General features: G+C 37.1%; 1 protein-coding gene across 5 annotated transcripts in view; it reads left to right on the top strand.

Moving 5' to 3' along the window:
- Positions 1-276: 276 nt before the first annotated feature.
- The window catches only part of VGLL3 (vestigial like family member 3), a 45,189-nt gene continuing 28,460 nt past the window's right edge, over positions 277-17,005 (top strand). For 2 of the 5 annotated variants that reach the window (XM_090275940.1, XM_090275933.1), the window contains exons 1-2: positions 277-942; positions 13,333-13,615. In XM_090275940.1, the coding sequence (XP_090132066.1) occupies positions 817-942; positions 13,333-13,615 (409 nt within the window). In that variant the 5' untranslated portion in view covers positions 277-816. Of the gene's footprint in view, positions 943-1,031; positions 1,297-2,795; positions 2,850-13,332; positions 13,616-17,005 lie in introns of those variants that run through there. The other 3 variants (XM_090275956.1, XM_090275949.1, XM_090275946.1) reach the window with 3 other exon arrangements.

Raw genomic sequence — 17,005 nt, 5'->3', positions numbered from 1 at the left:
TTAATGTGGAGGATATTCCAGTTTATTTTGAGCCTGCTCTGTTTCACCTTTTGGTGCACTCGCCTTTCCTCTGGCCTTTCGTTGCTGTTCCCTGTGAAAGCTTCCTGGGGTTGGGAAGCCCTCGCCCTGACAGCCAGGTGACAGAGAAAGGGTGGGAACCCGCGGAGGGCCAAGGGCGCGGAGCCTCTCGCATAGCATTCCCCTCCCACCATCATCCCACGACTGGGAGGCGGAGAGGGCTTCAAACTTCGCTCCAATCCGCAGCCGGCCCTTGCCGAGGTCCCCCTGCTGGGTGACCCACCCGCAGCGGACTGAGTTGGAGGAACTTCGCAGCGCTCCGCCTCAGAGCCTGGGGAGGCGAAGTGCTCCCCGCCTCCCAGTCGACCCCTCCCTCTGCCCCTGCCTCTCGGTCCTCGCCCGGCGGGGAGCGCTGGTGATAGGACGAGCCCCGGACGTGCATTGTGTGGATGCAAACCAGAGCCGCCCGAACCGGGCCAGGGCTGCGGCTGCGGCTGCCGTCACCGGACCGGGCGCCGTCATGCCGCCGCCGCACAGCGGGCCGCTGCGTTCCCCAGCCGCTATATAAGCGCGGACAAGGGGACCTCCGGAGGGGCTGAAGATGAAGGTGCCCGCGCATGGGCTCCCGTTGATTGCCAATCCCTGTCAAGCCCGCGCCCCGCACGGAGCCCGCGGCCTCCGAGGACCCGCCTTCGCCGCAGTAGCAGCTGGAGCAGCGACAGAGGCGGCGGCGGCGCGGGTCGCACGAGCACGTAGACCCGCGGCGGCAGCTCGGGGGCCGCCGCTGCCCCGGCTGCCATGAGTTGTGCGGAGGTGATGTATCACCCCCAGCCGTATGGAGCGCCCCAGTATCTGCCCAACCCTGTGGCAGCTGCAACCTGCCCTACAGCCTACTACCACCCGGCGCCCCAACCTGGTCAGCAGGTGAGTCACCGACCGGGCAGCCTGCCGGGGGCGGGGGCGGGGACGGGGCGAGGGACACCGAGAGTATCGCTCTGGGGCTCTGGCGACGTCTGACCGGGTCGTGTGGCGCAGAGGATGATGCGCTGGGACCCGTGGAAGCGCCCTTGAGCGGGGAGCCACCCGAAGACAGGAGGAGAGGCTTCAGGAAGGGACGAACCCCATGGGGGGAACGGGTAGGGGTTCGAAGTGGGGCATTACCAGGCTGGGGGCTTCGTTGAGTGCTGTCACCCGAGCTGAGAGGCTACCCTCATAGCCACCCTAGTTCTTAGGGCTCAGTTCTCTGGAGCTCACCAAGGGCATCTGTCTTAGGAGTATGTGAGTAAACTTCCCTTAAACCAAATATTTTGTTGCCTTTGGCAAGGTAGGGTGTTTCAGGGTTTTCTTGATTAGAGGGGTGCAATGCGTCTGAGATCCAGGGGAGGCTACCCGAATAATGAGGTCAAGGAATGGCTTTTGGAGGGGTTTTATGGTGAAACATGGGTCTAGTGTCCCGTCTAGCAAACGTTACTCGAACTTCTTTGTGGAGTCTGTCTTCTTATGACTGCGACTTAGAGGACAGGGATTGATCCCCAAGTTCCTCATTCACTTTTCAAAATTAAATTTTTTTGGGGGGGGCGTAACTTTGGTGAATAACCTTAAATGTTTCTGGTGTATAATTCTACGACATATCATCTGTATATTGCATTGTGTACTCACCACCCAAAGTCTAGTCCCCTTCTTTCACGATATATTTGACCTCCTGATCCTCTTCAACCTCTCCCCACCCTCATTCACCTTTAATTCCACCAAAGCATAGAGGTGTTGTGGTTCCATTTGTTGAAAGCGTGTTGTGAATGTGTCCCTTTCTGGCCAAGAGGTGACCTCGGTTCTCCACCATGCCAAGAGTGACTGGGAATGCTGTTGATTGATAAACAGGGTTCAGCTACCAGAGAGATGATATAGTTCCTTCAGAAAGGAGAGTAAGGTTCGGGGGAATTTAGCACTAGGTACCCCTGGGCATTCCTCTCTGGACACCAATAGAGTATGTATCAAAGCTTAGATAGCATTGCATAAACACATGTGAGTATATGGCACCGAGTTATGCCAAAATAGGGTCTTCAGACCCTTGAAATTAGAGTGGGTTGATTTAGTGAGACTTAAGAAATATGCTTTTGAAGACATGTATCAGGGAACTAGATATAGTTAGAATATTATACCCACTGACTTATTTATTTTTATTTTTATTATTTTTTTTTTAGTTTATTAGGAAGCATATGTTTTATGATGGTCTAAAAGTGTGGCTCTTTAATTAATCTGGCCTTTTAATTTCTTTTTTCTCTTCCTCTATCTCTTTGCTAGACTTGTAGTGCTTCTCTTTGGAAAGAAATCATAACTTCTGTTTAGAACTTAGGGGCTTTGATATTCATCTGATTCAAAAAGGGTACATGCCACAGATTTATCTGCCACACAGTATGAGGTTAACAAGTACCAATTAGGACAAAAGAGGAAGGAACCCCACTTTCTTGCTATCATTATTATTATTTAATATTCAGCAGGTTCAGCATTTCAAAGAAGATTACTATTGGGGGGGAGAAAGGAAAACATTTTGTAATCTGTAGTCAAGGATGACAGATTAAAACATTTTGGTTATAGTTTGTTTTTCTTTGGCTTTAAATATAAAGTATATAAATAATGGAGAAAACCATTTAGTACAAATTAGGCAAGTGAGGCAACGAGGTGCTGGAAGTCAGTTTATGTGTTTTATAAACACACTGTCCCAGATACACCACCCTTTCCTCCTTTCTTCCATCTCAGACTGTAGAGGCCTTCAATTATCAACTGGAATGTGGACATGCAACAAACTCAAACTTTACTCAACATTCAGGAAGGTACTTTTTCCCTTAAAAATAACTTGACCTAGTAGACATTGTGAATAGGCTTTATTTTCTAGAGTTGTAAAAATAATTCCATTAAAATATGAATCTGTGATGGGAGTTCATTTTGTAGTAATTTTTTGAACTAGAAAATAAAATTCAGTATCAGAAAAATTATAAATTATAAGTCATAACATTTAGTTTTCAAGAAGAAACAACTCAGATCCTTTATTTAACATTTGCAATAGCCCTGAGACTCAACCCCCAAATTTCATTCTTTTGCTAAGACAATCAACAAACTGAAGAATAAACTTTCTTTGTTACCTGATTTACCAACATTGACAAGTGGCATGTATTAGTAAATGGTGATCAACTTCCACTATACTTTTAAATTCTGTAGACCTTGTTTGAATAGATGTGAGTCTGAGTTCACCTAAGTAACTTAGTTGAGAGATATGCTTGGAAGTTTTCATGTTGCTTTTATCAAAATGGCTTGTTTGAGACTAACTTTTTAATTAAATAAAGAAACTATTTGCCTATAACTGGCTAGCAGATTAAAAAGAGGCTTGATATTATAACTACTGTTCTCTTATTGGCAGGAGTTTATTTTGATGACCTATATTTTCTATTGGAAAAAAAATGAATCAGGAAATTCTTATCAGGCTGACAGCATTTTTAGACTGTATGGTGCGTGGGTGAAGTGGGACTAATATTGACTTGGCCCTAATGTAGTCATTTGAGAATACATATTTTGGTTGTTTTTGCATTCCATAAGGTTTTATCATTATTATCCATGAAGATTATTTTCTCCGTACATGAGAAGTGACCTCTAATAGCATGTTGCCTGGGAGACAAAAATAAGGGCTACAACTTCTACTGCATTTGAAAAATTAATTTTTGAGGAGAAAAAGGAAAAGAAGCAGAAAAAAATGATAGTTATAAAGAAAGTTTAATGATCATTTATAAAATATTAGAAAACAGAGCATTAAAGCTTTATATTACTTCTGTATTCAGTTCTAGTAGTGCATCTTAAAACTGTTTTTTTTTTCTCAAATCTATATTGCTCTGAAGTCTTTGTAAATTGGTGTATATTTAAAAATGCCTCATTATAATGGATTTCAAACATAAGTATTTTTTCCTATGTATGATTGTATAGCTGAAAATTGTTTTTGAAATAATAGAACTTCATACTCCAGGCACCTGTCCTTTCAGTTTTTTCCTAACAGCACAAATATACACTTGAAATGTTAAGCTACTTTTGTATCGAACATATATACATCGTAGGTGGGTAAGAGGTTAGTATCTTAAAGCCATAGCTCATTGCATAGAAATCAAGCTACACTGCAATGTGTTGTTACTCAAGCAGAGAGTAGGCTAAATGAATCAAAGTAATGTATAAATATGGCTGAAGAGTAAATTTTATAGCACCTCATGTCAATTCCTAGAAATTGCATGGATGCGCATAAATCTTACAATGTACTCTACAGAGTCAGGATTTGCTGAGGGATGCTAAGCTTCCTGGTCCCTGTGCCTACCATCTTTTTATAGCCCTAATACATCAGCCCCTAGCATCTCAAGAGAACTCTTGACTCAGTCTCTCAGCACATGCTCTGAAGGCATGATGACGATGCAGAACATGTATAGAAAGGAATGCACTTATACTCTAGCAGTGACAGTAGGAACCAAGAAAAAAAAAAAATCAAAATATGTGTCAGAAAAAATTGAGGGAAATTATATGAAATCATAGATTTTCTTCATACCCAGTGGATTTCTCATCTTAAATCTAGACAGTCTGTTGTTCTCCAACTCCGCCCTGCTCCCTACATTTATAACGTTAACATCGGGAAGATGCTTTAAAGCAAAGCCTTGAGAATGTATAATTCATATATGGGGTAGTGAAGGTTGAGAACAATTGCTAGTTTTCTAATTGGGTATAGGAATATCTAACAACCATATTTTGGGCTTCATAAAATTAGAGCACACTTACTCTGTTCTCTTCAAGAGTGATAGTTGTTACATGCCTGCTTTCACTCAAAAGAATTAAATGCTCTTGGGAGGCAGAATTCCAGTTATAAGTCTGTAAGGAGTTTTTTCAAACTCTTTCTCTGGACTTTGCCAGATTGGTTAAGTCATAAAACCTCTCTGAGATTCTGTTTATCAGGGAGAAAAAACTGTAAAAGCATGCCTCAAGCCCTCCTTTTATAAATGGGAATATGGATATTCATAGCACTGAGATGCCTGGCTAAATATCTCAAAGTTCATTGGTGACAAAATTAGAATCATCAGAATCCTCTGTTCCCCAATGTAGCATCTTTCCACCATACCATGCAGTCTCCCAAGTGTTTTTTTTTTTTTTTTTTTTTTTTTGCTATTGCACAATAAGCTTATTCTTGTCTTTCGTGCTCCAAATCAACTTTCTGATAAATAAGATTAATATGCAGTAGATTTTTTTGGCCTTGGAGCTTGAAATTCTTTCCAAGTCCTTGGTAGTGTACTTTTTTAGTTTAGGCATTCCAAAGTCCTATTGCAAGCATTTGTATTATGCTAATAACTTTTGCTATCCATGTTGCGTCCTTTATTGATGAGGTAGAATATCCACTTAGCAAATGAACATTTATTTATTTAAAATAGCATGCAAGAAGTGGTATTAACACTCAGCTTTAAGTGCCTTGTGTGTCATTGCTATTCCAACGTAAGTTTAGATTCATTAGGAGGAAAGAACACAATTATATCTTAGGTAGTTTCAATACACAGTCCATTTATTTAAGGTAGAGTATCTAATTTTCTTGCAAACCATAAACAAGTACGTAAGTGGGTTTATAAGAATTCATACAGTACTTCTTTGAGAAAGAACAGCCCCTATAATTCCACACTACACAAGTTAACTTGACTGCATAAACTTAGAAGCTTCAAGTGGCCCAAACTTTTATGTTCTCAATAACTTTTCAGCCAGAAGATTCAAAGCTAAAAAAGAAAATTGAACTTCAAAATGACTAAACCAAAATGTCGTGTCTGGCAATCAAATAGAATGGTGATTACAATAACAATAGTAAAGACAGGCTTGAGATCTATAAAATTATGTGTAGTGAGGATATGTTCACCAGGAAACCAAATGCTAGGGCAAGGTAACACTCTTTGAAAATTTAAGTGTGGGCATTTTGGATAAATTCAAGGAACTCCTGCTTCACCTAGCACATATTAAGTCTCACATATCATAAAGTTGGGGATGGCAGGGACATGTCTCATACCAAAAGAAATAAGGGTGTTCAGAAGGTAGAACCATACTGTGCGTTAACTCTTTGGGCTGTTATGAATGACATGCTGAGCTGACCTTGTTAGGCTCTCTCTATATATTTCTTTCTTATTTCTTTCTCTGCAAAGGGAATTTTCAGCAAGACTAAAAGTATTAAGCTCAGGCTGCTTAGGGCAGAACATAAAGCAAATTTGTGAGTTAGATGACTGTCATTCTAAAACTCGGGTGCTTAATCTGGATCCCGTTATGCCCATAAGCCCTGTTTCCAGTTAGCTTTGAAAAGAATTCACAATTAATAGATCTAGTAATTAGTGAAACTTAAGGTATTATTTCCAGAAAAATATTGTCTTATGACTCAGCGATTCGACTTCTGGGAATATATCTGAAGAAACCCAAAACACTAATTTGAAAAAGTATGTGCACCCCTATGTTCATTGCAGCATTATTTATAATGGTCAAGATTTGGAAGTACCCAAGTGGCTAAAAAAGTGGATAAAAATGCTGTGGTACATTAATACAATGGAATACTACTCAGCTGTAAAAAAAATAAGGAAATCTTACCATTTGAAACATCATGGATGAAACTAGAGGATATTATGCTAAGTGAAATAAGCCATTCAGAGAAAGACAAATGTCATATGATTTCACTTATATGTGGAATCTAATGAACAAAAGAAACAAACAAAATTACAACAGACTCAAAGATACAGAGAACAGACTGAGAGCTGTCAGAGGGGAGGGGGTTGGGAGCTGAGTGAAAGAGGCGAAGGGATTTGGCATACAAATTAGTTGCAGAAGAGCAACAGAGATGTGGATAGCAACATGGAGAATATAGTACAGTCAATAATGTTGAGATAACCGGCTTTGGGGCTAGGTGGGCACTTGGGGCAGAGGGGGAACCACGCTGTAGAGTGCATCGTTTTCCCGACACTTTGCAAGTGCATCTGAAACTGGTGTGGGATAGTATTATGTGTAAACTATGGTTGAAAAATAATGTAAAAAATTACCTTAAAGGCAGAAAGAAAGAAAAACTCTCTAATATTTGAGTATCAGTCTCTAGCAGAGACAAGCAAAGGAAATAATTTGGGGCAAAACTGTGCCTTAAATCTCTCAAAAAGCATATTGTTAAGCAGCTGGTTTTCTGCTTCAACTATTCATTTAGGAAGACCCTAAGAAGGCCTTGAACCATTAGACCCAAACATCTGCTGCTACAAACAAGTCATAAATGCCGTATTAATAGATATTTATAGATATTTCAGTGGATACCAGATTTATGCCAGTAATTTACACGTGTGGTCTTAACTGGGGTAACTGAACTATTTTTCACTTATCTCGTACTTTAGTATAGGAAGAAAAGAAAAGAATGACCTAAAGTAAACAGGTGTCTTTTGCTCTTAAACGTATATTATTTTCATATGCCAAAACATTTGTCCATGTGGGATTTAGTGGGGGACTCAAAAGATGCATTCTTTCTTGTTGCTGTGAAGGCAGATGAAAGAAGTACCGAAACTAATTCCTAGGAATTGGGCTAGATGACCGTGTCTGAAAATGAATTTGTCTTCAATGGTCTGTAGGGGTTTTTTGGCTAGTTTCCAGAAAAATCAGAGGAGGCAGCCAATGGAAGAAACAAAATTAAGTGTGAATTTTTCTAGAGCTCCAGCATGCTGTTTATTAGGATATAGAATTGGACCAGACTTCTAATATAATTAAGTCAAAATTCTTAATTTTCAGAAGAGGAAGCTGAGGGCCAGAGTGTTATTCAGACTCATGGACTAGTTTTGGTTAAATCCTTTTTCTCATTCCAGTCCTTTCTATTGTGCTCCCTTTCCATCTAGATTTCCTTTGAAACAAGTAAACAGTAACTCACCTAATGTTACTTTCTTAGTTCCCTTATTTTGAAATTTTTAAATATTAGCTACTTGAACAAATAACACAGTTAGCTGTATGGATAAACCATAGGTTCCCTTTATTTCCTATTGCCCTTACAATGTTTTCCCAACTATGAGTTTAGAGACAGGCTATGATTTTCATCTTCGTGTCTCCAAGTCTTTGTACAATTACTGACACAAAATAGGAGTTAACTGATGATTCAATGAATAGCAGATAAATTGCAATCATACCCTGTCGTTTAATAGGTTTCTACAAACATACCAGAAATTTATCCACTGGAACTGTTGTTTCATTCACTGTAGTCAGTTTGAAAGAGAACACATACCCTTATTTATGATCATTGCTTAAAATATTGTCAGAATGAAAATTTGAAATTCTCTCTAAGTCTCTGGAATATTTTATTGAACATCTTCAAAACTGGAACATTTTTATCCTTGGAAGAGATGGGTTTGATTTTTTTTTTATATTGACCAGAATCAGGGAGAGGCAAGTATGCTAAAAAATAGCTGATCATGTTAATATTATTTTTGGTTTGCTCCTTCTAACTGTTAAGAACAAAACAAATGAAAAAAGCAAACAAACAATCTTGAGGTGTGACTGTGCCTCACAAACTGGCTCTGTTCACTCTTCCAAACACAAGATTTCCAGAAAAATGGTAAGCAACTGTTTTATGTATCTGACTTGTCATGGAGACAATACATTTTTAGATCTAGAAATTCAGTTTCATTGAGATGCACATATACTTTGCATTTCTAATCATACTTCTGATATATATTTACTAATTTTTAAAATGCTGTAGATAACTTTAGACTTCCCTTAGTGAGCAGGTGATGCCATGCTGACTCTGGGTGTCTGTTTATCTATTCAGTTAGAATATGGATCGTATACTCATTTCCTTCAGTCTATTATCTTAGTTCATGCTTTGTAGTCAGACAGACACAGGTTCTAATTCCATCTCTGCCGTTTATTAGTTAGTGAACTTAGCAAAGTAAGTCAGTTTTTGCATCTGTAAATTGGGAATAATTATTCTGACAAAACGTGTGAGAGTTAACAAAAAATATATTTAAAACGTGTGGCATATCTTCCTTCTCTTGACCCACCCTCCCATAACCTGATTCCTCTTCTTCCAAATATGCTAATGATAAAAATTTCAAGTCTCTCTCAGATATTTTTTAAAATCTGTTACTCAAGTGAATTCAGAAAAATATGATCAAAGAGCAATGTGCTGCTTTTGTGGACTTCACATTTTGAAACAGTTACTTCTGGCTAGTATTACGGGCTACTCTTACAAACTTCGAGCATGTTTTGAAAAAATTTAAAAAGTTATTGCATTTAGAGAAAATAGCCAGTAGAAAGAGAGAGAGAGAAAAAAAAGCAAAAAGCTGTTTTCAAGTATCCAATGATTCATTAAAATACTTTTGTTTCCTTAGGAAAAAAATTTCCACATATGCACGGTAATCATTTGGCATTTTGTAGGCTTAAGCCTTGGGGAGTTAGTGGTATTTGGCTCCTGATATGGAAGTCTTTCTCTTGTCAGACAAACCCTTTCCCCTGCACATTCCTGTGCAAGTTCGTTTCTGTTGTGCCTGATGGCTGGCTATGAGGTGGCCGGTACGGTTCGCTCTGCTTAGGCCTCCTCCTTCATTCACACCATTCCTTTAACCTCTTCCTGAGTCAGTTTTAACTTAGTGGCTATTAAGCCACTCATTGTTTCAGTTAATTTGAGTGTTATTTTACCTGGGTAACAATCGTCATTATTCTGAGATGAGGAGGAGCCAGTTAATATGTATTAAATAAACCAACTTGTAGTTTTTGAAGTCTCTTCGAATGGCTTCTTTATTTTTGTTAACCATTCTTCAGGGTCTCATAAGAAAAGTATGCACATTTCTGAGACATTTAATGTTTTTTAGGAAGTGATTGTACATTTTGAGAAAAAATATGAACTAGACTGTCTTTCAATGTGGATTAGGGATATCTAGGTTTTGATGAGCTGAGATTTATTCTCAATGTTTGGAAATTTTTATATTTTTCTGAAGAAAGAACATAACACTAGCGAAGTTTTATTCCAGGGAGCAAACACCAGAGCAATACAGAAAAGTGCACATGAGTAATATAGTTTTTAAAAGGCAAATAATTGATTTACAGTCACTAAAGCACAGGTCATGGAAAGTAGCTGAGGCTTGAGTCTGTGGAGAAGAATATTAGGATGTTGTCAATGTCAGCAAATGAATCAATTGCTTTTTAAATCCTGTGTTCTGTTTTCTTCATGTTCACACTCAGTGTTTGAAAAATGTATACAAATTGAATGTTAGCATTTTTTTTAGCTGTCAGGCCATTTGGATATTTTAGAATTCTCCCTTTAAACACTGATGCTGATGGTGAAATTATATGTGTGTGTGTGTGTGTGTGGTGCATATGTGTTGTAAGTTAACTATTTTAATTGGTTCACTGTAATTTGTGAAAATTGACTCAACTTTATCTGAAAAAAGTACAAGGAGAATGAATGATAGTTATACCTTTTTTCCTGCCTGTTGGAAGATATATCATAGACTCCCTATTCATTTTATTTGTTTGATAGTCTCCAAGAAAATTTATGTAATTAGTAGACCTGTCTTAAAAAGTTAGGAGAGAAAAAAATGTATATTTTATAATAATTCCAAAAATTTTTACTTAGAGGAGTCAATATAGATATTTTATATAGATATGTTTGCATATCAAAAGGAATATGTATATATATAAATGCATGTGTGCATATACATATTACATATATATGAAATATAAAGTGTATAGGAAATCAACGAATCCATCAACAAAGGTATGATTTATAGAAAATAGATTAATAAAAGGTATTTATAATACAATAACAGATTTTGCTCAATTTTCCCATTTGAAAAATATGTAATTTTTAGATTAATTTATTTGTATGCAGCCATTCAACAACATTTTAAAAAGAGTAACAGAATTATTTCACATTTAAAAATTGTGTAATCTTAAATAGATAAAAAATCTATTGATTAAATTCAACCATTATCAATTAAAAATTAAAACATTCTATTACTGGTATGTCAAAATATTATGTCACATTTATATCAAGGTTTGCAGTGTACACATTTTTACATATATAAGCTTTTAATTGTATTTAATCTAGTAATTGGTTGCTAATTGGGATAGCATAAAACATTGCCTTTCTTTGAATAATTAACATAGCTAGGACTTAATCTAAAGAATAAATATTAAATTCAACAAATGAAACAATAGTTGCAAAACTTGATTCTCACAAACTGATGTTGAGCTAGACATTCACAGAAAAAATTAAATCAGTTTCATAGATAGTAATGAACTCTTGTGGACAGTGAAGCTACTCTGTAGGTTGGTTTTAATTTCTGTCCCATATAAAAATAGTGTTTCTGTCTAATATGCCAGAGTATTTAGCAGAGAGTGTGTGCATATGGTAAACATGGTATGACTTCAAGTGAATATGTGTGTGCCCAAAGAAACAGTATTAAGATTTGGCTAATAAATCATAACATTCATTTAATTTTATAATGGAATTTAAAGCTAGGAGTAACTTTAGAGGACATTTAGATTAATTCCTTCATTTTATACATAACTTATGTTATTGTGATGTTTTAACTATTGAAGTTAAATATGAAAATGTTCAAATCTGTGCAAAACAGACTGTAAGAAATATAACTACTCAGTCATTACAATCACCTATTCATCAGCAGGACATATACATTCACAAGGAATAAATTAAATATTTATCAACAAGTAATAATTATTTGACACACATTTTAAATTAAATAATTATATACATATTTATAAATAGCAGCCCCTAAATAATAACCAGCACCTTATAATATAAGAAGTTCTCTCACACAAGAACAATATATTCATTGCTAGGGAAAGGGTATAACTTAATGAATGATGCTTTTATAATCTGGGGCTATAGATTTGGTACCTAGTAATTATCTTAGAAACATAGAAGTCTGGATTATGTGTTTTGATAATATTTTCAGAATTTTGTGCTTACTGTGTATTCTAGAATGATTTATTTTTCAACTCATCTTCACTTTCCAGTGTGCATTTTTCTTAAATTAAAAGCACAGTATGACAAAGAAACACATTTTGCAAGTATAGACAATACAAAGCTCATTTTGTCATTAGGATAATGAATTTTATAATCCTTAGTATTATCTCTTTATATCTATTTCACATTGAAATTGTTGATAATAAAAGTAATATGCATTTAATGAAAAATGTTTGGAAATGCTGAAAAGGAAAAATAAAAAAATAACAACTAAGAACTTAACAGCCAGAAAAAAAATACAAAATACAATATTTTGGCAATTTTTATTCCCACGCTAGATACCCCTTCCCTGCCCTCCTCCATTACATACGTGCACACACAAATGTGCACCTGCATATTTTTATTACACATTCTGGCTCCACCACTTAATGCTCTGTGAGCTTTGTCAAGTTACTTCACTTTTCTGTGTCTTAGTTTCTTCGTCTCTAAAATATGGTTAGTAATAATAGTCACATTATATTGTAGAATTGTGAGAATTAAATGGGGCAATTAATAAATATAAAGTTTTATAAGTGTCTGAAATAATATATTAACCATTTTTATCACTATAATGATATGTTTTAAAATATTTTAAAATCTACAAAACTTTCTCATTATAATTGAAATCTGTACTAGCCATTGCTAGTATCCACAGGGGATAAGCCACAACAATACGGTTTTCCCCTCTATGATAATGGTGGTACGTGGAACATCTGAAAAACATGTTCCATGCAAAATGAATCTTCACACAGACTTATTTTGTCATTTTTGTTTGATTTTTGAGAAATGACTTGGGCACATCTGCCAAATTCTTTTATGTTACATTTTGTATTTATTTATTTTAGTTTATTTCATTTATAAAAAGCTCTCTTCTTCTCCACCCCATCCCCCATTTCTCCCTGTTCCAAACTATAATGTTGTTGTGCATTAAATGTTTAAAAATTTTAAAAATAGAAGATGGAGGAAAAACAAAAAGGAATCTGTCACTTTTTTGTTAAAGTCATCCTTGTTTTGGTATACCTAGGTTAACAAAAAAACTTTCCCACTCTGGAAATATACACTTGATAAAGGACTTTAATTTTTTCCCCTACATTTGAAATAGATTTTTTTTAAGGATGGGAAAGAGAAGGCTGGTTTGGGGAAGGGAAAGATGGAGTACAACCGATGAAGAAGAATTGATTTGAGAACATATGTTAATATTTAGAGTTTTTTAAAGTGAAATTTTAACTAGTTAATGCTTTTTTACAAACTGTCTGTGATACTGTGTTTTGTTTATTCCATCCCAGAAAAAGTTAGCGGTATACAGCAAGATGCAGGACTCTCTGGAAGTCACCCTTCCCAGCAAACAAGAGGAGGAGGAGGAGGAGGATGAGGAGGAGGAGGAGGAGAAAGACCAGCCTGCCGAGATGGAGTACCTTAACTCTCGCTGTGTCCTTTTCACTTATTTCCAGGGAGACATTGGGTCAGTAGTGGACGAACACTTCTCAAGAGCTTTGGGCCAGGCCAGCGCCCTCCATCCAGAATCTGCCATTTCAAAAAGCAAGATGGGGCTAACCCCCCTATGGAGAGGTAAGAATTTAAAAGCAGATTCTCTCCAGGGCCCTGTCTGTGTTTCGCAACTGCCTGTACCAGGTTCCAGCTGGAGACTTGCCCCTGAAGACGGATATCCACTTGCTTTTTAATTTTTAAGGACAGCAAGGAATTTCTTTCAGACCAACAGCTGGATCAGTTTTGTCACATGTGGAATGCAGGGTTGGAAAAGATGCAGTCACACCCCTTAAATTCCTCATGGAAAGTAGTGATGCAACTGGCCAGGGTTTATAGTGGCAGGATCTAGCTGCGAGGCCCCATTCCTTAAGCCCCGATGGCCCAATTTGGACGTCTAAATAATAGGCGTGTCTGGATCAGCTTTTAAAAACTCGCTTTTGCTCATTCCACTAGGTGCTACGTGGTGGCATAACAGAGATCCGAGTTTGACCCAGGAATACAAACTTTGAAAGCCTTCTGTGTTCTCTTGATACCTTTTCCGGTCTTATTTTGCTGTGGTATTAACTCTTTGTTGTATACAACCCAGATATTATTGACTCTATCTACATGGTTTAGACTACTGTTTTCACCTTGGTAATGTAAAACAGTAGATGGGGCATCCTCTTCTTTATTTTCCTCTATATAGATGTCACAGAGATGTGTTTGACTATTAGCTCACTGAAAATTGTTGGTTGACATCTTCAATGGGATAATTACAAGGTTAGAGAAAAAAATAGTACTGTACGTCATTCCAATGATAGTTTTAGAGAAATGTGTTATGGACATTTATTTTTCTTTCTGAACTTAGCAGGTTATTTGAAACATCTAATAAAATAGATCTCAAAGTGTGGTTTTCAAGACTAAGAACATTGGTATCACATAGTGGCTTATCAGAAATGCAGATTCTTGGGCCACGCCTTAGACCTACTGAACCAGAAACTCCAGGGTAGAGTAATCTGTGTTTTAACCAGCCCTCCCAGTGATTCAGATGCAGGCTCAAGTTTGATAATCATTTATCTTGTGCTGTTAAAAACCCAGATTGCTTGCCATCTAACTCAGACCTATTGAATCAACATCTCTAAAGGAAGGCTATGGGAATTACAAGTCTACAAGTGCTCCAGGTGATCCTGTGATGAGAAAAGGCTTGTCACCTGTGGTAGACTAGCGGTGGCTGGGGCAGGTTAGGGTGATGAGTGGTCAGTCCCCTCTCAGCATCAGAGGAATGGTTCTGCTCCATTGTAGGAGAGTTCCTGGCTGTATGAATTTGCTGAGCCTGACTTGTAGATATGATACTTTTCCTTCCTTCCTTCCTTCCTTCCTTCCTTCCTTCCTTCCTTCCTTCCTTCCTTCCACTTTTTAGTAAATATGAAGAACATTAAGATAAGCAGTGACTATAAAGGGAAGGTGGAATACAAACTCAATTGACTGAGACCTTGACAGGTGAATTGGGGATCCTAACTGCTTATTTGATTAGTGCATGTTACCACTTCCCACAGAACTAAGAACTTCATCTTTGGAAAGCTAAGATATTATATAATCAATCAGTATCCTATTTAATAGCACGTGGTGAATACATTAATAACTTGTAGAGGATAAAAATAAGAAAATGTCAATGAATTAGCTGACTTTAATATTTGGTATATTGATAATAAACCCTTTCAGGATAATTTGTGCCAGGAGAGTAATAAAAACAATACCTACTTCTTTAGAATACTGGAATAGGTGACGCCAGTAATCATCTAACCTGGAATGTAGGAAAAAGAGCCCAAAATTATAGCTAGATGTGAGAGCGATTTATCTATACCATCATAACTAGAATAGTTTGAATTGAAGTATTTTATACATGCAAAAACTCTACAGTTCACTGTTTTTCCTATAATCTACATGACTAAATAGAGAAAACCTTTAGACAGATGTCAAATTTTGGTATAGAAATGGTATATAATGGTAGTGTTTTAGTAACTTTTATTACAGTTTTCTTGGTGTTATCTTAAATTTGGTCTTCAAATCTATCTCATCTCTTGCTCATTGACATACACAACACTTATTTATTAAGGTCTTACTATGTTCTAGGTAGTGGGAATACATCAGTGAACAGGAGAGTCTAAGGCTCTACACTCATGGACCTTTTTGGTGGAAGAGTCAGGTAATAAATGTACAGTGAAACGCAAGGTACCATTTCCCTAATGGTCATACTAAACAGTCACTCTGAGACCATTACATTTGAGCATAGACCTAAAGGAAGAAAGAGCGCTCCTCACCATATGAATATCTAGGGGAAGGTTATTGGAGGCAGAGGACATAACCAGTGCAAAGACCCTGACTGGAGACTGAGTCTAGAATGTTTCATGTGAAATAAAAATGCTGGTATGTGTGGAGTGAAATGAAGAGTGATAGATAGAAACAAGAATTTTAGAATTTTTTGTTAGTTTAGTTTATCAGACAAGTAGCCCAAGCAAACACAGTGTGTTCTTCAATTTCCATCTCTCTACCTCCAACTAATTATTTTCTCTAATACTCAGGATCATGCATTTTTATATGGAAAATCTGGGATAAATATGAATTAAATGATTACGTGACTGACTTTGATAAACCAAGTTCATTCCATGTACCCCAGGTTAGGAAACAAATAAACAAAAGTCTTCAATGGAGAATTTATTAGCAAGAAACTGTATGAAATCATTGGTTACAGTTTTCTTATTTGTAAAATAAGTTCTGTGATTTCAAATGTATTATTTACTTTCCATTTGTGAGTAGAACTTTGCTGTAGTTGTGTCTAGTTATGAGTCAGTCAGTTTTAGATAAATGTACGTAACTGGAATACAATGGAGATTCCCATGTCTAGCAAAGAGAATTATTGCGAGTTTTGTATTAATTGTCAAAGCAATACAGGTTTGGAGAATGCACTGTTTGGATTGTTTTGGGTTCAACTTTGGACCTTATTACTGTCTGGTTGCAATGTGATTTGGAATTAATTACTTAAAAAATTCTCTCTGGGAGTAACTTCAAGTATATAATATGTGTTTATTGAAACCCATTTCCTAGGGTTATAATAAAGATTTTTTAATAATGTATATGAAGAACTTGGCATAGGGCTTGATGCTAGGTACTAAATGAAGGTCAGATGCCTTTTCTCTTTTTCTTAAGTAAGTTTCCACTCATTTTGCACATAGAACACCAGCCTTGGGTCTTCATACAGAAACATTGCTTTTTGGAAGTTTGTATTTCTGGCAAAAACACAGTGTCTTGGACATAGTAGCTACTTAAGGCTATTGACAGTGTTGATGGCCATGGTGGTAAGACTTGATGCAGGAGCTGCTGACCAGCTGTATTAAATTAAGGGGTCTAATTTATGGCATGAAATTTTTACAGTGCTATACAAGTGCTACAGTGCTACAAAGGAATTTAAAACTGAATTATGTTTGATTGCAG

Source organism: Furipterus horrens, unplaced genomic scaffold (genome assembly GCF_987537825.1).
Source record: "Furipterus horrens unplaced genomic scaffold, mFurHor1.1.pri manual_scaffold_1, whole genome shotgun sequence".
In the NCBI taxonomy this organism is placed as follows: Eukaryota; Metazoa; Chordata; class Mammalia; order Chiroptera; family Furipteridae; genus Furipterus; species Furipterus horrens.
This window is presented reverse-complemented; position numbering and strand designations above follow the sequence as displayed.